Source organism: Camelus dromedarius, chromosome 20, assembly GCF_036321535.1.
Source record: "Camelus dromedarius isolate mCamDro1 chromosome 20, mCamDro1.pat, whole genome shotgun sequence".
NCBI classification, from domain to species: Eukaryota; Metazoa; Chordata; class Mammalia; order Artiodactyla; family Camelidae; genus Camelus; species Camelus dromedarius.
This window is the reverse complement of record NC_087455.1, coordinates 13246162-13272908: the sequence shown is the minus strand read 5'-3', so window position 1 is coordinate 13272908 and position 26747 is coordinate 13246162. Positions and strand designations below refer to the sequence as shown.

Here is a 26747-nt window from a genome sequence, read left to right as displayed (position 1 = left end):
ACATATATAGATATAGATATAGCTTATATATATATATATATATCAGCTTTTCTAGAGCTGTAGTCTGATGATTTCTTTGCCCTTTTTTTTTTCCTTTCTGGAAATGCATGCAATGTGCATGTTATGAATAATGAAGGGCTTTATTTAGGTAAAAACAAATGATGATAAGGGTTAGACAGGAGTACTGATTTTTCTATTAATACTGGACTATGAATCAAGGAATCATTGATTTGTAAGTTACCTTTTAACAGAATTTGGAAAAAAAAGTTTCTCATCATATTTTTTCTATGGATTCATATTAAATGCTTACCTTTGCATACAAAGGATATAAAATAACACATATGAATATTCCAGTAGGTTCAATTTTTTGGAACAAAAATGATATTTTAGATTAACTAACATCACAGCAGCCTGGTGGTGATTTATTGAAGTAGTTTATTATTGGTGGAATGGAACTTTGTTTTCTTTTTGACTGCTCTAAGCCTTTAAGCTTCTTTTCCCATTCGTAAATTCTTCCAAAAGTGAAAGGCATAAACTTGCTTCCCTCGTAGCTAGGATGCAGGCAGTTGACCTGGGCTGCACCAATCAGATGCTTGCATTTGAGATTTTGAATTGAGAGCCAGCAACATAAATAAGCAGATGCAGCATAGACCATTCTGGTGAGGGGAAGAGCAAATGGCCTTTTTTCTCAGAGAACAGAGCCATATGCCCTCTGGTTTCCAGTGTGGTGGATAAGCTGAAGTATCTGTACCCAGAGGTGGGGTCGACCCAGGGGCCATCTATGGTGTGAGATGGGCATTGCTCCTGGATTTGGAGTCTTCAAGCTTGGTTTTCCAGATCTCCTTAAAAATCTGAATCTCTCTCCTATCCTTCACACATTCCTTTTCTCTTCAATCCAGCCAGGGAGAGTTTCTGTCTGAAGTATGCAACTAAGAAATATGATTGAAACAACTGGAATATGAGGATAATGACAAGGAAATAGGATTCTTTCCTCTGTATCTCCTTTTCAGCTTTTGGAAGGTACAGTAGAACAAGACTCATTGCCAGGTCGTTCTTACAGCAGTGATCATTTACTTATACTGACTCACTTTTCAGAACAGCGATCTAGAGAGAGTGATGCACACCCAGGCAGGGCATTTCTAAGGGAAATGGGGGTGGCTCAGTACAATGAATGGCCTCTTTTCATGACTGTACTTCTCAAGGACGGAGAAGAAGGAAAACCTGTGGAATCCAAGAAGACTAAATCCCAGGTAGATTCATGTTAGGTCTCCTGTCCCTTCGGTGACCCTCGTTTGCCCTTTCAGGTGACTCTCAACTGTTTACGTAGGAAACACCTCCTTGGTACACAGAAATGCCTTTCCCCACTAAGCTTCAAACATGCTGAGCTTCTTCATTTCCAGGAAATTTACAGAAAAGCTGTAGCACAATTTGTATCACTAGATTTATTTCCTTCTCATTCAAGTGTTGAATCTCAAAGAGGAGTTGAGTTCCCATCACTGACTTTCGGCATTGAATGGAAACATTTGAACGTCAGTTCACTGAGTAATGGGGCAGACAATTGTAATACTTGTGCTAAACACTGGAATACAAATGCATGAGTCATATCTATACAGACGGCATATGCAAATATACTGTTCTTGGTTTTATAGTTCCATTTAAATATTTCTACTGTAAAAAAAAGACAGTGGTTTTGAAATTGTTAAAATAAATGCATTTTTGTACATCAAAGCTGAAAAACAAAACAAAAAATACAGTCAGTATTAAAACCTGTAGACAGTTTAGAATCCATCGCTTATGTTTAGTATCCTATTCAGTTTACCTGTCTCTTAAAGATGACTCCTATTTTAAATAATCAAAATCAAACAACTTCCTAAAAATAGGGACACAGCTTTCCATTAATTTCTTATTCTTCCAGGAAAGATGACATTATTTGAAGGCTGCCTGTGTCCATTGCTTTTTTCAGCCTGCTTTTTGGTAATATTATTGCACCTCCATTCGGGCGTCGCAAGAGAAGGGAAAATCAAAACACCATTTTGAGGCTTTTTAGCAATGCCAAGGAAAGGACAGGAGTCTGGTTAGCTGGATTTCTCAGATTGTGGTCTGTGTAAAACTCATGTTCCAATGTTCCAGTCTCCAGTTCAGGGAAACTGAATTACAAGTTTTGCTGTCAAATCAGGTTGGGAACCACTAGATTCTGTGGTACTTTTGTGCTTTTGATGAGTCCTATTTCACATAAGTATATGGTGGAATCTAAGAAGCCCTGTGAAACTAGGTTTACTCCAGCATTTTCCAAATGTATTTCAAAATGGAATCTCTGTATTTGTGCAGGTCCATTTGTGAATGGTTAAGATCTGGATAAGCGTTCCGTTCGGGTGCGTCCTCCAAAAAGCAGATTCCAAGATGGGACTGGCTTGCTCAGGATTTCTTTGGGGAAACACACGGGAAGGATAAAGAGGAAGGAGTAGGGGAAGGTAAAGAGAATCTTCAGACCACGAGGCAGCTCTGACACCTGTGATGGAGCCCAGTAGCCCCAGGGGGCCCAAAGTGTTCTCTCACTAGAGCTCAAATCCCGTCTCCTAGAGTTTAAGTTTATTTCTCCTTGTTTGCAGAAGGACACCCTTACCATGTGGCTAAGTCTAATTCAGATACAAGTAGTACACATCATAGCAACAGAAATCATTGTGCTGCACTTTCGATCATAAATGTTTGTTGATTGCACATCATAGGGAAAAACCAAATGGACAAGCCCGTAGCCTCATCTCTGCTTCATCATGCTGCTTACTCTCTCACGGTCTCAAGTTCAGCAACTTGACTGGAATGCTTTGGGCCCCCTGGGGCTACTGGGCTCAGATAACTTTTGCCGCAGGCTCTTCTTTTGTGAAGAACGGATCAGACAGGGGAGGTTTGGTTCCCTTGAAAGGATCAGGGATCAGGAGACGAGGCTCCAGCTCTGACGATCCCATGATTGGCTGTGGGACCTCAGACTACTTCACCTTTTTAGTCATCACTTTCCCCATCTGTAACATGTGAGGCTGGGATTCAGTGATCTCTGATGATCTTTGCTTCTGTTTGGGGTTAAATCTACAATGATCAAAAACGGGAGGAGGGGTGCATCAGGAAGCCTGTGTTCCACCTGTGAACCCCTGAGCCCAAGCCCATCTCTTTGGGGAAAATGACGGCTCAGTTGGGGATCTTGAATGAGGAGGGCTTGTGAACTACTATGTACCAAGTCTTCACTTACAAAGCCTCCTCCCAACCACCCCCGTCCCACCCCAGGAGATGGCCTTCCTCCCTCGGTGTCCTGCACCTTGGGGGCTCTTACACAGCTGCCTGGCCCATCAGTGTCAGCCTCCCAGCCTCCCCATGAGGTGCTCAGCGGAGTGAACCCAACATTCTTTCCTTTCCTGTGGTGCCACAAGACGTGCAAGATGGAGTAACAGAGGGCTGTGGATTAGTGTCTTGGGGCTGCCATACAAATGCCCACGAACAACAGCAGTGTATCTTCTCCCAGTTCTGGGGGCCGGAAGTCTGAAATTAAGGTGCTGACAGGACCACGCTCCCTCCGAAGGCTCTAGGGGAGAATCCTTCCCCGCCTCCTCCAGTTTCTGATGGCTGCAGGAGCTCCTTGGCTTGTGGCTGCATCACTCCCATCTCTGCCTCTGTCTTCACATGGCCTTCTCTGTGTCTTCTCCTTTTCTGTTTTTTGTGAGGACACTTGTCTTTGGGTTTAGCACCCACTCAGGTAATCCAGATCGATCTCATTTTGAGATCTTTAACTTAATTACTTCTGTAAAGGCTCTTTAAAATTTTTTTTTCTTTTTTTGCAAAAAAGGACACATTCACAGTTTCCAGAATGTGGATATAACTTTTTTTGGGGGGTGGCACCATTCAACCCACTACAGGCAGTGATTTCTGAGGCACTGGGTCCACCAAAATGCCTAATTTTTATTTATTTTTCTCCTTTATAAACTTGACATTTTGGGGGTGTGGGTATAACTCGGTGGTAGAGCGCATGCTTAGCATGCACAAGGTCCTGGGTTCAATCCCAGGACCTCCATTAAAAAATAAAAATAAAAACATAAACATTTGACATTTTTGAAATAACATCAGAACACAAGTCCCAATGAAATACCCCAGAGAGGAGGCAGTAGGCTGGAGGACCTTAGAGCATAGACTCCAAGGTCAGGTGACGTTGGTTCAAATCCCAGCACTTACCAGCTCCTCCGTCGCTCAGTTTTGCCATCCATACATTGGGCACAATAGTACTACCCACCTCTGAGGGCTGTTGTGGGGCTTAAATAGGATAGTACTTGTAAAAGCATCTAGAACCAGCCCCCAGTAAAGTGACAACGTATCACAAACAAGGAGAGGATGGTGAAAATGATTAAAATTGCAAGTCAGATGGCTGGATGGTGACTAGAAACTATCCAAGGCTGTGGCAATGCTTGGACCTGGGGTTTCTTTTAGTTTTGATCTCCCTGGGTCTCCTTGGCTGGGAATGAAACACGCTGGCAGCCTCTCCTCTCGGAATCTGCTCTGAGTGGCTGTGTTTGCAGATCAGAGTCTTGGGCTCTGGTGGCCAAGCTGAGCAGTGGGCATTGAATTTCAAACAGCGATAGGGAGCTGCCAGGTGGACCCAGCCGAAAGGGCATTTCCTGGGAGATGCCTGCCCCTCTGGCTGAGGCAGCCTAGTGCCCGATACCCACTCCATGCTACAGGGGAGCCTTTGTCCTCCCAAAACTAGTGCTGGATGCCGCACCTCCTGCCCTGCTGACCTGCCTCGGGTCCAAGAAGTTAGCGAGTGTGAGTACTTCCAGGCACGGTCAGGAGCTTTCACTGGCCAAGGTGAGACCCGTTGCTCTGTTTCTTATTATTGACCTGGACTCTGTTGCCGCATGGGCTGCTGGGAGCCATCAGGGATGCTGTTCTTCCGTTTGTTCTTAGAGCCCTGGGTCATGATGATTGAGGTCCCAAACCAAGTGCAAAGAGGCTGGGTTTTAGCAACGGATGCTGTGTGGCTGTGGGCAAGTTTCCAAACCTCTCTGAGCTGTGGTGTTCAGCATCTGGGAAGTGAGGATTGCCTAGGACCCGGCTCTTGTAAGGTGATTGAAAAAAGTTGGCTCTGATTGAAATTTGGAGGTAGTATAGAGCGGAGGTTGGCTGGGCCAGTTTGATTGCGGTTTACAGCTGTGGGTCTTAGGCAATAACATCTTAGACTCTAATTTTCCATCTGTAGAAGAGATCAAATACTTCCATCAGATGATTATTGGGATATTAAATGAAAAAAAATGTATGTGGAACCTTAATCCAATGCCTGGCTTATTCTACTGCTTAATGAACAGTAGCCATTATGACTATCCCAGAACACTCTGAATAATGATACTAAACGATAAATGGATGAATATATTGAATTACACATTGTACAATGGATAACTCTTCAGTCTCAGTGTGGTCTAGATGGAAAAGTATTCAGCTGGAGGAGACCCGGTTCCATCCCCAGCTTGGCAAATTTATAGCTTGCTGGCTTTGAGCAAGTTTCCTAACCCACTCCATTTTCTCGTCTTGAAATAAAAATAATAGTAGCTGATTTCTTTCATTTGCCAGGAGCTGTCCTAAGGGGTTTGCATATATAAACTCACTCAATCCTTGACACTCTGTGAGGTAGATAGTATTTGATACCCATTTTACAGACTGCATCATTGGCTCCGGGTCACACAGATTATAAAGTAGGGGCCCAAGTCAGCCGTGAGCCTGGTTTTTACCCAGATAATGTGGAAATACTGCCAGTCTTTGTTCCCTCACAGAGCTTCTTTAGGGTCCCACGTGTGACGAAGTGCTTGGGGAAGGGTGGAGCATCATCCAGGTAGGACCCGTGGCCCCCATTTGCCTCTTTTGGTCTTGGCCCCATCTCTCTCTCTCTCTCTGCCCCCCGCCCTTTGTTTTATATGTGTGACATTCATCACTGTGTAAATGGAGATTTTAAGCAGGTCTAGGTAGAGATATATTGTGATTATATGTAAATTCAGTATAATCTCCCCCACTTCTGATTTTACTCCTACAGTAGATTGGAGATCAGTGAGTTTTCCCTCATAGTTTAAATGAAATAATCTTTACTGAGAATCTCCTGAGTTTGAGGTCTGGGACTAGGCATAACTTTAGACCTCTTTTATTCGGTATTTCCAAGTTCACTCCGGGAGGGACAGGACTGGGACATCGCTGCATGTTTGGGACTTAACACATTTGGACCCTGAGCTGAGGCTGAAACTCCAAGAGTTGTCGGCAGTACCAAGAGAAGTCGGCAGTGCCAAGAGAACCTCTTCCTCCCATCCAACAGGCTCAAACTCCAGCTTTTGCAAAAGTAATTTCAAAGGAAACTGAGCAGAGCCTTCGAGAACATCTTGGCTGAGTGAGGGAGAAACAGTTTGATGGGATTCTGTTGTTTCTGAGACCCTGTAAATCTCACACAAATGACTCCCTTGAGACAAGCTGTTCTACAAGCCCCTCCAAAATTGCCTTCAGAGTTATGTTTGATTGCATGAGCTGGTAGATGAGCCTTCGGGTTTCTTTCTTTCTACGCAGGACATCAGTGAAAACAGAAGCAATGAATTTCTGGTGGGGATTTTTTTTTTTCCTCTGTGAGATTTGTTTGGGGTCTGGATGACTGCAAAGGCCTCATCCTTCTCTCTTAAACTGAAGGACTCAGTTGCATGACATTGGGCCGCCCCCACGCATAATTAGAGAAGGCGACCAGCTGCTGGGCTAATTGCTGGGATGAGGGTTGAGTGAAAGAGGACTTGGGGTTGGACAATAAAATTCATCCAGCCAACCCAAAAATATCCACTAAGCATTCTGTACTTCCTAAATTTTATTGTTCCTTCTGGTTAAAAAATTATCTCTGAACTTCCTTTAAAAAAATATAAATGTCTTTGAGAGGACAGCTCCTTGGCACTGATTACTTAGCCACAGGGGTTTGCAATCCTACTGTAATTTAGAATCACCTGGGAAACTTTATAAATGACTGCGCCTTGGCCCTACTGCTGACCAGTGAAATCAGACTGCCTGGGGAGGGATGTGGCCGTGGTGTGGGAGACAGTTTCAGAACCTTCCCCCTGTGAATCCGATGTACAGCCAAAGTTGAGCATCATTGCCCCAAACAAATAGGATTTTGAACAGGTGGGTAGTAATAAGATTATGGGAGGAGAGGAAGAAAATTTCCGAGTCTTGACAAGGCAGGATGTCATGTGGATTTATATTGTAACAATCTTCTGTCAAAACTCACATTATAGCTATTTCCATATTTGGTGGTTTGCCTTTAATATAAGTATTCCAGTCTTAGAAGTAAGATGAGTACACAGCATATACCCAGGGATGTATTTCCTAGCATACAACTTAGAAATTTACCCAAGGCTCTCTGGATAACCTCAAAATGGGGGTAAATCCTGGTTTGGTTTTGTTTTTAAGATAGACCCTGATCTCATGCAAATCCATTCTTTTGATAAAGGAGTTTTATTAACTATAATGTATTTGTTAATTCTTTTTTTTTTTACTCTTTTTAATTGAAGTATAGTCAGTTTACAGTGTTGTCAGTATTTTTTTAAAGTTTATAAGAATTATTGTTAGTGAACACAAATTTATGTGCCCAACACCCAGTAAGGCCAAACATACTGGAATGTCAGACTTTGGAGCAGAGAAAGGTTCATTGCAGGGCTGACAAGGAGAACCAGGGTACCTTGTGCCCAACAAAACTCTTCGATGGGTTTCAGCAAAGCATTGTTAAAGGCCAGGTGAAGGAGGGGCGTCTCAGGGTATGTGATCAGCTGTGCACAATTCTCTGCTTGATGTTGAGGTAACAAGGTGGCTAACGTCATCAATTCTTAGGTGCCAGAAGGTCTGGGAGCTAGTGCTCATCAAGTAGTTAATTTCTCCCATTTGGTGGTGGCTTTTAGCATCTGAAAATCTCAGAAGGTATGCATGAAACACTATTATCTGGGTACTTTGGGGAGGAGCTACAGCAGAGGAGAGGGGTGTGGGGTCTCTCCCAGTTACATTATCATATAAAGAAATTGACAAATCGAAGTGTTTTTTTTTTCCCCACACTGGATGTTACAGACTGGGTTTGGAGGGTGCAGTGCCAAGGCCACCTGTGTCCTGTGTTTTCTCAGATGGGAAGGAGAGCAGCGGGGGTCGGTACTGGTCACACCCACTGATACAATTAACTTAGCGTTTGACCTCTTGGCCTGAGCTGCTTTTATTCTGCGCTGAAGGAAGAAAAGTTTATTTCAGAAGGGGAATCTGGTGACGCGAGTGGAAAACCACATGGAGACCCCAGTTGTGAGCCATTTCCTAATCCCAGCTTCCCGAGCTGTGGCCATGACGTTAAATTAGCTGTCTGTAGGGCTTTTAGCAGTTCAGCGTGAGGGTTCCATGAGGTCATATATTACATACCATCCCAGTGAGAAAAGCAGAGTTAACTACATCGCTGCTTCCTGCAGAAGAGGAGCCCGGAGCTCAGAGAAGTCCCGTGGCCAGCCCCCGTGGCATAGTTAGAACGTGGCATAGATGAGACCCACACTCCCGCTGTGGGGCTCCTCTTTCTGTGTCCCCGGCCGGCTGCCTCCCTGGCAGTGCCAGCCCGGGGGTCAACGTGGAGCGACGCCGCCTTGAACAGACGCGCTGAAGCCAGTTAAACACGTGCACTCTTTAATGCTCTTGCTGTTTGGATGCAGATATCGGAGTCATGGTAGCTTTCACCCTGAGGAGGCCAGGTTCGTATGGGGGTTTCTGTGTGTCTCGTGACTTGGGGTGGCCCTGGGAGGAGGTTCAGTAGATTCTAAACCAGAGAGTCCCATCCCTTCTATGAAGTGGGAGGGTTCCCGTGCTGGGATCCTCGGCAAACTGGAGAAGGGGTATCATGGCAACTGCCCTGGGGGCTTACCAGGTAAGTCTTCCTGATTTACTGGCTGATTCCAATCTATTGACTGGAAACCCCTGACAGCCTGTCATTTGTAAAGATGGGTGGTAGTAGCATCTGCCTCGTGGTGTGGAGTAGGGAAGCTAGGAGATAGTACGGGTAAAATGGTGTTCCCAGTACGTGGTGAGTGTCAAAGTGTCGTCGCAAAGCCCGCCTCTGCACCCTGAAAGACAGATGGAGACTTGGAGGCAGAGTTTGGCGAGAAAAAGGAACAGCTTTATTGCTTTGCCAGGCAAAGGGGAGTCACAGCAGATTAGTGCCTTAGAGACTGTGAATCCATCTTGGAGGTGGGGTCTTCAAGTTTTATAGGAAAAAAGTGGATGGGACAGAAAAGGTGATAACAATCAGGGCGCTTTACAGGGTGCTGCTACGTTCCCCTTAACCTCCATGGATCTTTCTGGCATCATGGGGGAACTGCAGAGGGAGGGTCTGCCCATTCTTCCGAGATTATCAGCCCATTATCTTCTTCCTGGAGTGTAGCCTCTTGGTTAAAACTGTTGTAAAGGATGTAAGGGAGAAGTTTGGGGGATACTTAGCACAAAAGCAGTAAGGGAGAGAAAGCAAATTGCAGGATTTCTTAGAAAGAATCAACAGTTTTAGCATCAGGGAAGTTAGTTTCCTACTCTTTCAAATGATGTTTAAAAAATTTTAAACTCACTTGGGAATATTGTAGCACGTTTTCTTATCACAGCTGTAATAATTTATAGCATGTTTTACATTGTATGAGCATTGTTTCCTTTTTTTGACTGTCACCCTGGAAACTGGATAAGAAATAGCATGTGTTAAGTGTGACTGAAACATGCTCATCTGAGTTAAGCATCCAGCCCCCAATTCTGGAGCTAATGGGTGGATTCAATCAAGCACGGTCGTGAGCTGAGTCTTGTGTCTCTAACTTACCCTCTGCAGCCCGATCTGCCGATGGCATGATCTTTCTGGGCTGGCAAGCCGTGCCTTCTCTCTACTGTGGATGCCACGGGGCTGAGGAAGAGAAATCAATTTTCATCAAGAATACTTTTCCTGCTGGGAGTCATGCTGGGAGTGCCCTTGATGACTGACTCAGGGTTTCCGGCAAACAACCTTGTGTGTTTGTGAAACAAACAGCAGTCCACCCAAGAGAGTGGAGCTGGTTGTAAACCCTTTGGGCGTTACTGGAAGGTTTCTGGTTTCCTCTGTAAGGGGTCTGAGCTGTGTCTAGAGCCTGCCTTCTCAGTGCTGGTTCTTCCCCAAATCAATTAAAGGTCTCTGAAGGTGGTTCTGGACATTAGTAGCTTTTAAGCCTCCTCAGGTGTGGCCAATGGATGACAGAGTCAAGAGTTCTTAGTTTTGCATGGATGCTTGTCTCTAACGGGTGGGACATCTCTCCCTCCTCCCATGCCCATGACAGCACTCCAGGGCATGCCCTAATGTCTCAGTCACTGGCTGTCCCACGAGAGAGTTCAGAATGCTGAAGCCATCCAGGATGAAGATGCCAGCTTCCTAAAGGAATGTCAAGTCTTCCTCGGGTAAAGACTGTCAGTTATTGGTAGCAACTTCCTGTTTTCGGATGGAAGTAACTCAGCCTTCTCAAGTAGTCTGCAGACCCCACTGGCCAAGTTCCCGGGAACACCAGATTCTGCCTCCGTGCAGCAGTGAGCCCTTGGGGACCACAATGGCAGTTCAGGCTTTGGAAGATACTGGCCTTGGGGCCACTGCTTAGTTGCTCTCCTTTGAAAAACAGGAAAGCAAACAATAATATTGAAAAATTCCTCCCTGACCTTCCACTCTTCCCTGCAGCTCCAGAAAAGGGATTCTCTCAGGAGGCTGGCAGAGGTCAGGGATGCTCCTGGTGTCAGTTAGAGACAGTGGACTGGGGCCTTTTCCTGGGATGAGAAGTAGGCCCTCCAATAGCCTCCTGCTCATGGCTAATATTATAGTAGTATTAGTGGCTGATGCTCTGGGCATATACCTTGTGTTAGCTGAGCTGTGCACTTGTAGTGTGACCTCAGTAATCCCAGGGCCTCTTGACCATGGCAGTGGTCTGGGAGCCCAGCTGTGGAGAGAGTGTTTATTTTGCTCAGGGGAACGGGCAGGTGGCCCAGTGGTTAGAGGCTGGGCTCTAAAATCAGACAGATCTGGTTCTAGTTGTAGCTCTGACACTTAGGAGCTGTGTGACCTTGGAAACATTACCTACCCTCTCTGGGCCTTGGCTCCTCATCTGTGAGGTAGGAGAGGGCTGCTGTGATGATTAAATGATGTCTTTCCTTTTCAGTATTTGGTACAGGTGAGTAAAGAGAAATTGAGAAAAAGCCACTAGTGCTGTTATTATTTGTATTAGGCCTCCTTTGAGTGTGGTTCTGGGTGGACCTCATGAAGTCTGTTCAGGTGGGGTTTTTGTGGTTTCTGCAGAAGTAGCGCTGTCTGGAGAGCACATTGGGTCCTCCTCAGCTTTTGATGCCCGTCCAAGGTGGATGAGGAGGACGGTCAGCTTCCAGGAGAACTGTGTGTGTGTGAGTGTGTGTGTATTTTCTCTTAACTTGTCTGAATGAGTCAAAGTTACTATTACTGTATTTTTTAGTTTTTCTTCCTTTTTTTTTTAGGAAAGGGATGTTTGGGCTGAAGCTGAAGAAGAAGAAGAAGAAAGCAGAAAAGGGGTTAATCCTGGCCAACAGTGGTGCCCAAGGTGAGGCTTTTGAGGGGTGGGGAGGGACCACAAGCGTGGGGCCTGCAGGTCGCACAGAATTGACCCCTCCTTGGCTGAGAATGGGGTCCACTCTCCTTGGTGGTGAGATGGGACATGTGCTGCTTACTGGGTCTTCAGATCCTGCCGATCCCAGGTGCTGGCCCAAGGCTTTCTCCCCGGCGCTGCTGGTCATCTGGTTGTTGGGTCAAACAGGGGTGAGTGTACATCTCCTGGGCCACGGAAGGGGACCCCACAAGGAAGCAATGACAGGGTTCAAGCTCATGTTTCTGTTCTGATTTGCTCTGTGGCCCAGGATGAGTCACGCAGTGGCCCTGAGTCCCAGTTTCTGCCTTTGTTGCTGCAGCTGCTGGGCTGACCACACGCGGTCAGATTTTGAACATCAGAGAGAGAGGGGAGCAGCTGCTGGCGGGAGGCTTTACATATATTGTCTCATTTAACCCTTCCATCATCCGACCAGAAGGTGTTGTCCCCGTTTCACAAATGAGGTTACAGGGATGCAGAGACTGTTAAGTGCGGGAAAGACTAGCCGCAGAATTGCAGGAAGAAATGAAATGCAAAGCCATTGTTAAGAACGTATTAAGACTATCTGGGTGGCAACTGCAGAGCATTAAGCCAAAGGCAATGAGGTCTTTCTGATCACAGGACCCTGTGGAGCCACGCAGGGCCACACAGACCCATGAGGCCAGCCCTAAGCGTGGGAGGCACAGAGCCAGGAAGCCCTGGCGCTGGGGTGTGAAGCAGGCTCTCTGACTTTCTGTGTTTCCGATGCACCACTTCCTTCTCCAACAGAGCAAAGCTCCTAGTTAGTGTGCCCCATGCCCCGCCTCAGGTAGACGCTCATGTTTATTGAATCAGATAGGATCAACAGCTTCCGATGGACAGGTCTGGAGACGTCTGCTGAGTGGTCCTGACGACAAGCAGGTCAACGCTAGCTTTCTGGACCAGTTCTAAACCAAAATGGTGCAGGGGGTCTATTTTATCTTCACCCCTCTTGTCTCCTGGTGGGGGGCAGTGGGGTGTGCTTCATCCTTCACTGCTGTCCCCTACAGGTGCAGTGGCCCCCAACTCCACTCCTCACCCTCAGGTAAAACCTAATCTTACAATAGAAACATGTGGAAATTCATTCACGTTGAAGTGTCGGTAATGATGATTAATCATCCATGGATGAGAACTTACATTTTAAGTGGAGACAAGGCTTAAAGCTGAACAGACGTACTTATCTATTCAGTCAAACTGAAGGAATCAGGGAGTGGGTGGAAAAGACTTTGGGGTCTTTCCTGGTGTCCTTGAAATTATGATCCTGCTGTAGGTCCTACAGACACAAGGTTGAATAAGAAACAGTCCCTTCCTTCCAGGACCTTATGAAAATATTTATGACACACTTAATAAGACCCTGCTGCTTTTTACTTGACATACATCATTCATGACTCTGAAATGTAGATTCCTTTGCCCCTGTTTTACAAGAGGTTCAGAGACGGTAAGTACTTGCTCAAAGTCACACAGCACATAAACGGAGATGCTGGCTCCTGAGCCAAGGTCAGTCTTACACCAGAGCCTGGGCTTTCTTAGCCCACAAGCCAGCCTCCAGTTAGGAGCCTGTACTGACTGCACCGGGAGGGAAAGGTCAAGCTGGCGGAGATTCAGGGCAGTCAGCCACAGATGTCTCAGAGGAGCTGGCTCCTGTGTTCATTCTAATTCGGGTCTTCAGCCCACAAAGCAAACAGGGCGGAGAGGAATCAGGCCCCTCCTAGAAAGTAAACGGCATCCAACCTGCTGGTCAGGGGCTGACCTGTAGGAGACTGACGAAACAAAGGCTATGGAGCAGAGTGCAGACTGGCCTTTCCCTCCTGAACTGACTGGGGAAGTTAGGACTCTTCTGGGTGAAATGTCGAGAGTATATAAACTAGCACATCGGAGGATAGCCCTGTGGAGGGCTCTTTTTTTTTTTTTTTTGCCCCTTCAGATTTATTCTCCAGGCTTGTGCACCTGTTCTGTGTCCCAGGAGGCTGACCTCTGTGGATGCCTGGCCCAGCTCCCTTCCCCCACGGGCGCCCCAGCAGGAGGTCTGAGGGGGAGGAGAGTGAGGTCAGCACCCAGTGGCTGGATGTGTCCTTCAGCTGAAGGGTGGTTGCCCCTTTACATGGGGAAGCCGACTGGATCTGACTTCCTCTCCTTCCAGGTTCTGGTTAACTGTTCTCTCTCCTCACTTTGGGGGGCCCTCCAAGTGGTAACAGCGTGGCTGCCCTGAGCCGCAGGTAGCTCTACGACCCTTTGCGGTTTTCCTACACCCATGCCTTTGTAAAGAGCCCTCAGATCATCCGGTTCTGGATGGGCCATCTGTTATCCACTGGGGCCCTGATGAGGTAGCCGCGTTACAAGTGGAGAAATTGCTATAGAGAAAGCAGACGACGTGCAGAAATGGAGCCTGTTGGGGAATCTCTTTCAGTGTGGGCCGGGAGGGGTTCTCAGGGGAGGTGACGTTCAAGCTGGAACGTCGAGGATGAGTGGGTGGGCAGCTCGGGCGGAGGGCTGCCTGTGAAGGAAAACTCCCAGCAGGAGAGAGCTTGTTAGAGGAACTGAAGGAGGCCCGTGGGACCAGAAAGCAGTCAGGCCGGGGCCAGAGGGACAGGTGGGCCAGGAGGAGGAGATGGGAGCCAGGAAGGACAGGGAATCAGAGTCCTGTGTGGACTTTAGATTTATTCTAAGTGCCATGGAAAGCCATTGAGGGGTTTTGAAAAGAAAAACATGATCTCTTCTTTTAAAGAAAGTCACCATGGGTGCTCCTTGAAGAGTGTGTTGGAGAAAACGTAGTATCTCAATGAATGAATGAATGAGTGAATGTCAGGTGTGGAAGAAGCCTTAGCTGCCTTTCTACCTCCAGGTCTGTCTCACCCTTTAGAATGTAAACCCCTAGAGGGAGGGGTCCGTGTTTTATTTACTCCTCCATCCTGCACAGCTGACCTAGCCCAGTTTCTGGCATTTATAAGGTACCCGAGGGCATTCACTGGAAACCTGACTCCATAAACAGTTGTTCTTTCTTGAGGCCCTTGTGGTCAAGTAGGGGAGAAGGCTTAATTTCATCATCCTGCTTCAAGGAGTCCAGTCAGGCGCTGGCATTCCTTCTGGGTCCTCTGCAGGCTGGTGTGGTCTTTTGTCTCCCGAGTGAGAGGGGTCAGAGCAGACGGTACTCGTTGAGTCATCCTTTCTGTAACTCCTGCACACCTATGAGGCCCTTGTCCATCAGCTCCCGAAGGCATCATTGGCTGTGTTATTCCATCTGTCTTCCAACTCGGTACTGTTTTGCTTGGTTTGCTGATTAAAATCAGAGGACCAAAATACGTCAAAGCTGGAAGGCATTTAAGAGCTTATTAAGTTGCCAAGTTTCCCAGCTGAATCCCATGAGCCCGAGGTTCTAAGAAATGGCTTCAGGGATTCCCGAAGAGGGTGGTGAGGCTGGCAGGAGGGTCCCCGCCCTGCATTCCACCCATGGCACATGGAACACTTGTTTCCTATATTGAGGTTTACTATAAAGTTACATTTATGGAAAGGGACCAGGATCTGATCTCTTTGGGGAATATTATTCAACCTGTGACACCTTGCTACTCAAAATGAGCCCTCAGACAGCAGGAATGGCCTCACCTGGGACATTGCTTATGGAAGTGCAGGATCTTGGGCCCAACCCCCCACCTACTGTATCAGAATCTGTGTTTTAACAGCTTTCCAGGATATTCTTAAGCAGATAAAACTTTGCTAATGAGGTTCTGAGGGAATAAATTAGTGCTCAAAGTCCAGTGTGGCAAGGTCATGACTTGAAAGCACATCTGTAAATTCATAATCCATAATCCCACAATCCCAGGCATGTCAACCTACTCTTTTTTTAGGAAACAGATAGAAGATGCATATTTTTTAGTGTGTGTCTGGACTTCCTGTCAATGAGATGTTAAGGTTCACGTGCTCAACGACTGTCTTCTGGTCTCCTTGTCCTCCTGTGGTGACTGGCATAGTGCTGGACACAGAGTCCAGGCTCAGATGGCCACCATGTGTCATAGTTAATAGACTTTTCCCTTTGTTTGCTTCTCTAGATGGTCAAGGTGAACCACAAGCACTACAGGAGGGGCCTTCTCACCAGGAAGGTTTGGGAGGGGATTTGATTCATGACAATGCTTCCAGCACCCCTGTCCCCTCAGCTCGTCCGGAAAGAAGGTACAGTGTCGCCCCAGGTGTCTGGCTTACTCACACTTGTTTTTCCTCTGAGATGAGCACAGAGCTTTCACGTAATAAGTGATCAGTACAGATTTGCCATTTTATTAATGAACAGGTACCTTTGAAATCTACCCTTTCCTACCTGCAGTATTTCTTTTAATCCTCAGAGCAGCCCTATATGGTAGAAATTATTATTTCTATTTTTAGATGAGGGAATTAAGGCTAAAGTCACAAAATTGGGGAAAACAAATATTCTGATTCAGGTTGGCCTGACGGCAAAGCCTTGGGCTTTTTACTAGTTTACCCTGTTCTCTACTGGACTCAGAATCAGCAGAAATGGAACAAAGTCAAATGCATATTGTTAGAAGGCAAGAAAACAAACTCCAGTAGGAACTCAAGCTCAGTTTATTCCCCACCCATTGCTGCTTCCGAGACAACAGGGGTTCTTCATCTCTTTCTATCATTACCCACCTGCAAATGCCCAGGTGTGGCACATCTGTTTTCAATTACTTATGATAGCCCAGATAAATGGAATCTCCTGGAATGTGAAATCTCACTGAGATGGCATTTTGGTTGTTTCTCTCAATTTTCTTTTTTTCAGAAGTAATCGTGAAACTCAGAGTTGCTATAGATACCCGAATTGGCAAAGTGGTCCTCTGGATAGGATCAGACAGCAAATAAGGGAGATCTTTACTTAGACCCGACTCTGCCACTGACTGAGGCATCTCAGTTCTCATTCTGTAACATGAGAAGTAAATGATACTCATAATTATACAATAAGAGTTGACATTTATTCTTGCCAGCACTGGGCTAAAAACCTTTCCCTGCGTTACATCTTTTAATTGTAGCAATCACTTCATGTGGTAAGTACTCTTACTAGCTCCATTTTTAGGATGAGAAAACTGTGTCATGGAGAGGTTGTCCCTTGTCAGTTTATACTCATCTCCTTCAGAGATGGGGAGAGAATATGTGATATACTGTAAATCAAAGCACTTAGGAACACCTGGCAAAATAAAAGCATGGCTTATGGATCTAAGGTAGATTTTTACCTAATGAAGCACATGTGTTAAACTTTCTTTTAATAGATCAAAACTGTTGACTAAGATCCACGATGGGGAGGTCAGATCCCAAAATTATCAAGTAAGTGATGACCTCTTCCTATCCAGCCTCCCGCAGCTCTTTGGGTGTGAATGAACGGCCAGGTCCGGAGTGCACAGACGCTGCTTTTGTGTTGCAGATTGCCATCACCATCACGGAGGCCCGCCAGCTGGTGGGTGAGAACATCGACCCGGTGGTGATCATCGAGATCGGGGACGAGAAGAAGCAAAGCACAGTGAAAGAAGGAACCAACAGCCCCTTTTACAATGAGGTAAGTCATGGAGCTCACCATTTCCCACAAGGCAGTGCATCTTGGAGATGAATCTATACAAGACATACAATTCAATCTCCTTTCCCTCCCATTGCTGTAGAGTTTTCCAATGCATTGATAGATTGTAATTTACTAAACCAATCAATCTTTCATTGATGGATATTAAATTTTTTTTCAGCCTTTTGATATGACTTAACAATATTTATATGACATAACTGGGGCAAGGGGTATAGGCATTTAAAATGTGATATAATCAAAATGCTCTCTAAAGAGGTAACAATATATACTGTAAGTAACAGTGTGAAAGAGTTCTTGTTCCCCTTGAAGGCACTTCCAACACTATGAATTGTCAAAAAAAAATGCAGTAAACTCTTAACTAATTTTTTTTATGAGAGTGGTAATTGACAAGGAAGGCAAGGAGAAGATGTATAATAAAATCAACAGAAAATTCCCAAATCCCTTTTGAGCTGTTAAGTCCTTTCCTCTTTATCACTCTTGCCTCTGAGCCTTTTAGCGTGAGTTAAAGTGGCAGGTTTCTCCTTCCTGTTCAGCTCCCTACCTCCGTAACATCTTTTGGCGCAGTTGTGATATGAAATAATGTGCATGAAAATGCTTTAAAACTGCAAAATTCTACAGATTTGTTAATGATTATAATTAGTATTCACCTTATGCTTTACAAGTCCTGGATCTAAATGATATTCAATTGGGCCAAGAGTAATCACTGGGAAATCAAGTAAAAATGTAGAAGTTGAATTATAAATCTTTGTTACAGATTTGGACTCTCATTTTTAAGTCCAAAGGCCATCAGAGGTTGAAGGAATAAATTAGTAGAGGCTGGGGAGTATTTCCTAGCTAGAAAAACGTATGTGGGCTCAGAGGTCTAGGGAACCTATGTGAGGCATTTGAGTCTGAAACACGCAAAACTCAGCAGAAGGCAATACACATCAAAACTAATTTATTGGTCCAGAGGAACCCATAGCATCTCATATACTAGAGAATAAAGAACTTCAGGTAAGTGAGTTTTGCACATAAAAGAAATTCCGAACACCAAAACTCTTAAAAAGTTTTAACATATGTATAAAAACTTCCTGAAATGTTTTACATAGATTCCTGTTCTCTTAAACAGGAGACACTGAACATATCGTAACTTTTCATTGATGTTAAACAGCTGCCATTTTGAAGGTCTCCTTGGAATATAGTCTATGATGACCTCTTCCAGTTTCCACATTTTGGTTTTTCCATGTTGCCCTTTAAAAGCAGGCTGTCAGTGGCCACTTCTCCCTCTCTTCTTGCTGTCATGTTCATTTCTAACATCCTGATGTCATTCCTCCATCCTGCGGCTCAAAACCAAAACAATCCATGAAACAGCTTCCTGGTCTAGCCTCTCCCACCCCCATCAGACTTCAAAACACACAGCAGAGCACTACTCCAGTCTTCTACGTCTTGGGATCATTACTACCTTTGGGAGGGACTCAATAAAGTTCCAATGGTGGAACATCTACCACTTGAACTCCTTTCGTGATACCTTCAGGAGAACTCAACTTTGGTCCCAGACCCAGCAATAACTCGTTAAATGACTCTAAGCATGTTTAAGACATTTTTTCATCTTCAGTTTTCTTTATCTATAGAACATGGAGACTGGTCTAAATATTTTCTTCTGCTCTGAAATTCAATCACTTTCTTCAGATGAGAAATCTCCCTTGTTTATAATTTTTTTCCCATTCATTCCATTCTTTCCCTAGCCAATCTTGGACACTTCACAGGTTAAGCTAAAAAATTCTGAGAAAGTCAAATTTTAATCAAGTTCACTCCAAAGTAAAACTGCACTGAGATACATTTTCCCTCATCATTATTTATAGGCAAATAAATAAATAAATAAATAAATTTTAAATGGACAGTTCAAGGGTTGGCAAGGGTAGGGAGAAATGGCTATCTTCATATGCTGTCAGGGGGAATGTAAAATGATTTATTTCCTTTGGAAAAAAATTTCGTGCTATCAAGAATTTACATGCCCATAAACCATGACCCAGCAATTCCAATTCTCATGTCCATTGTAGAGGAAAACTTTCATATATGTTATGCAAAGATATGATTGGTGACATTCTATTTTTTCTATTTGGAAAAAAGTTGAAAACAAATTAAATGACTTTCAATAGGGGGTGGGCCAGTCAATTGATGATACATTTATTTCTATTGAGGACGTTGTAGCGATTGGTTAGAACAATGCAGATCTAAGTCTATTCTAAGAACAGAGTACATGTCAGCCTGGAATTGATGGTTAGAATGAACTTTATGTTTTCTAGTACTTTGTCTTCGACTTCATTGGGCCCCAAGTGCATATTTTTGACAAGATCATCAAAATCTCAGTAAGTATATCATTGGTGGTGGGAGTGAGGGGAGGTGGAAGAGATTCTAGGCTTTGGGAACTTTCTAGGGCAGCTTTGTCTGCTCAGGGATGAATAGATTCAGGAGTGTGAGAGTGGATTGATGAGTCTGAAACCAGCAGGAGAGAACTTGAAATAAGTGCGGAGTAGTTTGGGAAAGAAAACCTTCCCGAGAAAAACAATGCTTGTTGGGAGGAAGTTGTAAGCTACCAGCAAGCCGTCATGAATTGAATTCTGTAGCTCACTAATGTGGGAATGTGAAATACACATGGGAAATGTAAATGGCATCTTAATGGATTGCCATTTTGAGTTGATTTCTTTCTTTATATAAAAAAAATGCTAGTGTTTCTCTCTTGGGGTGGCATCCACACTAATAATAATAATCAGTCAGACCCTCTTTCCCCTCCTGGTTGATCACTAGTAGAGAAATAGGAACAAGAATCAGGAACAGATTATCAGTCATGCTGGATCAGAAAATGTGTCTTGGAGCAAGTGGTTGCCATTTGGCCTCTGAGTGTAACATCAGGACCTGCCCATGGTGAGCTGGGTCTGCTGTAGACCCATCCTCAGCCCTGCTGGGCAATTTCCTGCCTCCATAGATCAAGTCTGGAGAGCTGGGACAAAGAGAGCTTCTTGGTCTAGCCAGGTGCCTTATCCACTTTGGCCCGCCATGCAGAGGACAGGAATGAGAAGGAAAAGTGCCCATGCTGATGTCCAAGTGAGGGTGGGACAGGCCAACTGGGACCCTTACCAATGTCACACCACTCAGTAAAGGAGCAGAGAGCGGCAGATGGCTGACTGCATCTGCCTCAGCAGTCTGAGAAATCGCTGCTTCTCCCGTGAAGAGGGCAGCGAGGGTGTGTGTGCCCGAAAGTGGCGGGGATGGGTGGGGGGTGAAGGGTAAGTGCTCTCTTCTCAATAAATTCTGAGAGGACAGAATTCCTACTTTATGTGCCAACATAAGACGTGTGGAGAATGAGGAAGTATTTTCAACAGGGACACCAACCCTAATCAGAATTACAACAATGGTAAAACTTGTCTTGAGACTTCCTTGCCTGTCTTTACCACCCACTCAATCTCTACTCTATATATTCCGTGTACACGTATTATCTATAAGTGCTGCAGTAAGGCTTTGGTAATAGTGGAACCGTGATGTTAGCTTTCCTGGGGTACTTGCAGCGTGTGACTCTTGAAGAATGAAAAGTCATCAAGAGCCAAACATTCTTCACATGTGAATTTCAGGCATGGCGACAGGTGGTGCAGGAGGTATTTCAGGACCTGGGACACAGCCCTGGGCGTTGTCCCATTGCATTGCTCAGGCCACCACCTGTTTGTGGGATCGGCTTTGTAACAGGCTCCTAGGAGACTGAATTGCAGATGAACAGTTACTAGTTAGAGTTTATATGGTATCAGAGACAAGGAGACAAGGGTCATGACTCTGTGGGGCAAATGGATTTTTAGACAGAGGGTCAAAGCTGGTATTGCCTATCTCTGTTCTTCTAACTTGGAAGAAGAGAATACTTTGGTCTCCCTAAATGACCCTTAGAGATAGAGACCAAAGATTTCAAAGCAAAAGCTCCCTTTGAGCGGGGAGGGTTTAATACCAGGTTTCTGCTAGTCCATGAACCAAAAGTCAGCATGTCCAGAAAACATTCAGCTGGGAGAAGGGGAAAGTGCTGTAAGCGGCTGCGATTGGGACAGCCAGGCTGTAGCAAACCCTGGTGGCACCATAGACCATCTTCCCTTGCAGCAGGGCCCTCAGCATTCTGTGTGTGAGATGCCCCAGTGTCCCCATAATCCCATGCTTGACCAGACCAGGGTTGCCTGGCACTCACACTAGGCAGATGATTTGAAGATGCCTCTCATGTTATTCAAAGATTTGTTTGGGGCTCTTGCATCCCATTGTGCCCACGGGGACCGAGACGTCTTTGACCTGAGACAAGAGCTTGAATCAGGCTCGTGTTCTTGCTCAGGGCTTTGGGAAGCGGCATTCGCAATGCAAACATGCAGGGTTTGGGGTGAGTTCTGTGTGCATGGACTTAAATAACTCAAGCCAAGCTGTCCTGACTTCCCCTCAGTTCTCTCACACCCTTGCAAAGTTGGGGCAAGGGAGAGAGAGTGGAAAGGGAGCTGGAAAGGGTTGTCATTTCTTCATTTTTTTTTGAAATCAACTGAATTGATTGAATTTATTGTTTCTTATTGCCTCTGCCAAAAGGAGCAGTTTAGAAGCTACAAAAGTCTTCTATCCATCCATCACACAGTCAGTCAGTCAGTCATTCATTGAAAGTTTATTGAATGCTCATTCTGAACAAGACCATGTGGGTAGGAGGATGTAGGAAACTATCCTTGAATCAAGGACCTCATAGAGTTTTATGATTAGAAGGAAGCTCGGAGGCCAGCTAGGCCAACTTGCAGCGGTGTGCAAATCCTTCTCCACCACGTCCACATGGGGTTCTCGGGCACTACTTGATTACATCTAGTGATAGGGAGGTCACTACTTCTAGAAAGCCCATTCTATTGCTGAGAAGTTCTGTTATAAAGTTTCCCCTTAGAGTGAGCTGAAATCTCTCTTCCTGTAACTTGGGGGCCATGCCTGGCTCCCACCCCCTCTTCTAGACAGCAGTATTTCTAAGAGTTCCAGACGCCTGAGTTACCATTGCCCTTCTTCCACACCCCCAGCTTTCTCTTTTCTGGATTAAAGGTCAAACTACTCCTGGTTCTTCAGCAATTTCTCACATAATGTGGTTTTTGGACTCAGGCCTAGCGCTGCCACTTTCCTTTAGAGCTTCCTCATCTTAATAACATTAGCATTAAAATGTGCTGCTGAAACCAACCAGGCACTCTGCTGACTTCTAATCAGACAAAGTATTGGGGATGACAGCCGCCTCTGTCCTGACTACCGTACATGGCCAGAACCTTTCAAGGCAGTAGATGATGAGTTCTCTGAGAAAGCTGTGAGCCAAGTTGTGGGAGAAAGGGAGCACTTTCAGCTATGGACGATCAGGGAGGGCTGCTTGGAGGAGGAGGTATTTGCTCTAGGCATTGAAGGATGGGGAATTTCAACAGGCAGAGATGTGTGTTGAAGGATGGTCTGCACTAGAGTTCATTTTGGCTAAAAACAAAACAAAACAAAAGCCAACATTTTAAACAGTGAGATTTGTTGGGCATCATTCAATAGAGAGTTAGCTGACATCCTGCTAGGAGGGTGAGAAGCAGGTGAGATACATTTGGACACCCGTTACAGCCAGCCCTGAGGTTTGATGTGCAAATGTCATTGTGCAAACATCATAGATAAGAGTGAAGGCCAGGCAAGGCTCAAAGCCTAGTATCCTCTTTGATGGGTCATGAACCCATTTCACAGATTCATCCTCAAAGAGAAATCTAGTGCCTTCAGACTCATACTCCATCTCTCCTCAGGTCTTTCACCACAAGCTGATAGGAAGCATACTGATCGGCTCCTTCAAAGTAGACCTGGGGACCGTGTACAACCAACCTGGTGAGAAAGCCTTGCCTCCCAATCTCTCTCTCTCTCTCACTCTTCTCAGGTTTACCACCCCTGGAGTTCAACTCATTTATTCATTCACCCATTTAACCATTCACTCGGTAACACTGAGCACCAGTATTACAGAGTTGAGCATGACATGGCTCTTTTCTTCGAAGCCTACAATCTAATGATAAAACTATCTCATGTGCCCATACTTCTGAGCAGTTGTTAAAAGTTTTTACAAATTCTGACTAACTGGCTGCTGGGAGATACAAAGAGGAAAGGGGGAAGGGTGTAGAAGTGAAGGATATGGACTCTGGAGCCAGAGTTCCTGGTTTCACATTCTACTCCACTCTTTCCTAGCTGTGCAACCTGGGGTTAATGACATGAGTTCTCTGTGCTTCAGCTTCTTCGTCTGTAAACATGGAGACGGAAGAGTATTTCCATTTTACAGTTGTTGGACGATTGAGTGAATAAATGTACATAAAGAGCCTGGTATAGAACCTAGCACAGAATGATGACTATGGCATGCCATATATGGGTTTTCTATAATAATTATTATTATTCTAGATTTATCAGAGAAGCTGGATAGTTGGTCCAAAGTCAAGAGCTAATAAGTAATGGAGCCCACAATAAACATAGCTCTTCTCGTGAAAGGCCATTCCAACATGACCCCAGGGGGGCCAGGCAGCGGACATAACTGTGTGCAGTGGGCTGGGTTCATTACTGTCAGGGCTGCTGGGGGCTGTGGGAAATGGGGCGTCACAACCCACATGGAAGGACTAGTGTCTACTTAGCTCCTTTACCACCTGCTGTCATCTGAAAATGTGCGTTCTGTATTGCCAGATCTCACATGTTTGTTTTAAAGATAAGCCTGAAGTCTAGATTTTGTAAGAGATTCTGATGTTTGGACTCATCATGCAGGACAAACAAAAAGATCCTTGAGTGGTATTTATGGGCTTGTGACGTCACACATGACTTCTACACTCCGACGATGTCCTCCTGTCCAGTCAGAGCTGGACTCTTGTCTAGGCAATTTCCACTGGGATGAAGGCAACCCAAATCCCTGTGGCAGGTTGGAGAAAAAGATGAAGTGGGATGGAAGCCGAGGAGCGGAAGGAAGAGAGGGAGGCAGCCTGAGACTTGGAAATAACCGCCATGACTAGTCCCTCAGGAAGGATAAAGTGAGGGAAGCTTTGGACTGGGAGAGAAGTGGGTGGAGCGTCTGGGTCCATGTGCAGGACATCTGAGCTGTCAGGATGTCTTACAGGTCACCAGTTCTGTGACAAGTGGGCCTTGCTCACGGACCCTGGCGACATCAGGACTGGCACGAAGGGGTACCTGAAGTGCGACATCAGTATGACTGGGAAAGGCGACGTCTTAAAGACCAGCTCCAAGACCTTCGATGCCGAGGAGCAAGTAGAAAAGTGAGACAGGTCCATCTAGGACCATGGGAGAGAGATGGCGGGTCCCGATTTCCACGTCTGTTTCCTCCTCTTTTCCTTACGGGTCCGTGAGAACTGCCAAGTTCAAGTTCTGTCCACCTGGGACTCCGCTCTATCAGAGGCGCCATGATATGTCTTATCGAAGGTGTCACTATGCTTGGGGCCATCAGCTCCTAGGACAAGAACAGCCTGTCTTCCTATAGTAACTCATAATGGATAAGCTTTTCCTGAGCTTATTCTATTGATCTGAATTTAGCTGATTTTCCTTGGAAGGAAGAATAATTTCAACCACTGGCTTGTGACCTGGGAAGACTTAATGCACCTCTTTTAAGTGTTTATTGTATAATTCCGGGACCTGAATGAGTTTGCCTTCCCTCTGTTCATACCCTGAGCTGTCATTTACACCAGGAAGAAAACTCATTTTCGAGATGAATCTTAATCTTTTTAGATTTTTCTCCTGTATCAGGATCCTTCCTTCTGCCTCCAAATGGCTTCTACCTTTTCTCTCTATTCTTTCAAGTGGGAGAGCTTTTTAAACTTTTTAATTTTGTCTCCCTAAAGGAACCTTTTGATTCCCCAAGGGTTTCCGTCAGAGAGACCCTGGGCCAGATTCTATGTGAGACTGTTCAAAGCAGAAGGGTTGCCCAAAATGAACTCCAGCATCATGGCGAACGTCACCAAAGCATTTGTGGGTGACAGTAAGGACCTCGTGGATCCCTTTGTGGAGGTCTCTTTTGCTGGGCAGACGGTGAGAAACCATTTTCTCTAATCCTAGAAGGCTTGGACCAGAACCCTGCTCCTGGACCAGGACACGGCTGGTCAAGTGACATGAAGTTAAAAATCAAAATTAGGAAGCACCTTGAGAGAGAAAGCATGTCACTAAAAAGGCCTTGCATCGTGTGGCAGGAAAGTAGGGGAAGGTCACCTACTCCCTCGCCATTGGAGCTCACAGAGAGAAGCTGGGGGAGGTCATGGTTCAGGACCCAGGCAGACAGGCCTCCTTCCTCACCTCTGGCTACTTCTCTGAACTGTTGCCCAGTTCTCAGTCCCCAAAGAATTGCCACCTCCCTTCTAATCTGCTCCACAATCTACCCAGGTAGTCCTTGTCCTACATAAGCCTGGGCATTCCTGTCCCCAGCTGTTCCCTGCTCAAGAGCCATTGGAAGTGCCAGCGCCTGGGCATGTGGTCAGAGCTTAATCCTGGTTGGCCTGACTTGGAAGCTTCAGCTGACACACATCGTTTCTGCCCTTAAAATACATTTTTACTCTGACCCCTTCCCGTGGCACGGTGAACATTGGACTATTTCAGACTTGGACCCCTCTGGCCGTCATATAGGACATCACCTCCATTTTACAATGTGGAAATTGAGGTCCGGATTGGGGAAGGGATTTGCACCAGGTCCTACTTTTATAAAGCGTGGACTCAGGGTCCAGCTGTATCTGTTCCATTCCTGGAGATGCAAGGAGCAAGCCCTTCATAATACGGGTGTGAATTTCACCCCGACCCCAGTATGATGATAACTTCCTGAGAGCAGGACCTGTGACTATTCACCTTTCCCCTGATGCCCCACACAGTGTCTGGAGCAGAGTAGGACAGTTCATGGGGTGTAACTGAGTTTCATGGGTGTCAGGTGGAAGCAGGCTCATTATTTTTGGCCACTCACTGCATATTTCCATGAAGAGTCTTCCTGAGTCACTCGAGGGCCTCTTCTGTTTCTTTCGATGGCTCACATCTCCTGGCTTTGTTTGTAGGGGCGAACCACCGTGCAGAAGAGTTGTGCCAATCCCGTGTGGCATGAACAGGTGGTCTTCAAGGAAATGTTCCCTCCCTTGTGTCGGAGGGTAAAAATCCAAGTGTGGGATGAAGGCAGCATGAATGACATTGTGCTGGCAACTCATTTCATTGAGCTTAAGAAAATCTCCAATGAACAGGATGGAGATAGAGGTAAGGCCTTACATGTCTGATTTGGAGATAGGGTCTCAAAATGATTGACTCAGGGTCCTCATCTTTAAAACAAGAGAATTGGAGCAGGCAGTGTGTTAGGCACCTTCCACCTTCTGTGTGCTCTGTGGCTTGGGTTGGTTCAGGGCAGCAGACAGAGCTGAGCTCTGGGAACCAGGAGGCTTGGTCCCCATCCCAGGTCTTCCAGGAATATTGCTGTGTGTCCTCAAGGAAGTCACTCTTGGGCCTTAGATTTCTTAACTGAAAAA

General features: G+C 45.6%; 1 protein-coding gene across 1 annotated transcript in view; it reads left to right on the top strand.

The window, feature by feature from the left end:
• The first annotated feature begins 11339 nt into the window (after positions 1–11339).
• FER1L6 (fer-1 like family member 6) overlaps positions 11340–26747 on the top strand; it is a 96843-nt gene continuing 81435 nt past the window's right edge. The window contains exons 1-9 of the mRNA XM_010988770.3: positions 11340–11630; positions 15734–15854; positions 16940–16994; positions 17092–17223; positions 19527–19589; positions 23025–23103; positions 24362–24518; positions 25098–25284; positions 26289–26481. Of these exons, the coding sequence (XP_010987072.3) occupies positions 11555–11630; positions 15734–15854; positions 16940–16994; positions 17092–17223; positions 19527–19589; positions 23025–23103; positions 24362–24518; positions 25098–25284; positions 26289–26481 (1063 nt within the window). The 5' untranslated portion in view covers positions 11340–11554. The remainder of the gene's footprint in view (positions 11631–15733; positions 15855–16939; positions 16995–17091; positions 17224–19526; positions 19590–23024; positions 23104–24361; positions 24519–25097; positions 25285–26288; positions 26482–26747) is intronic.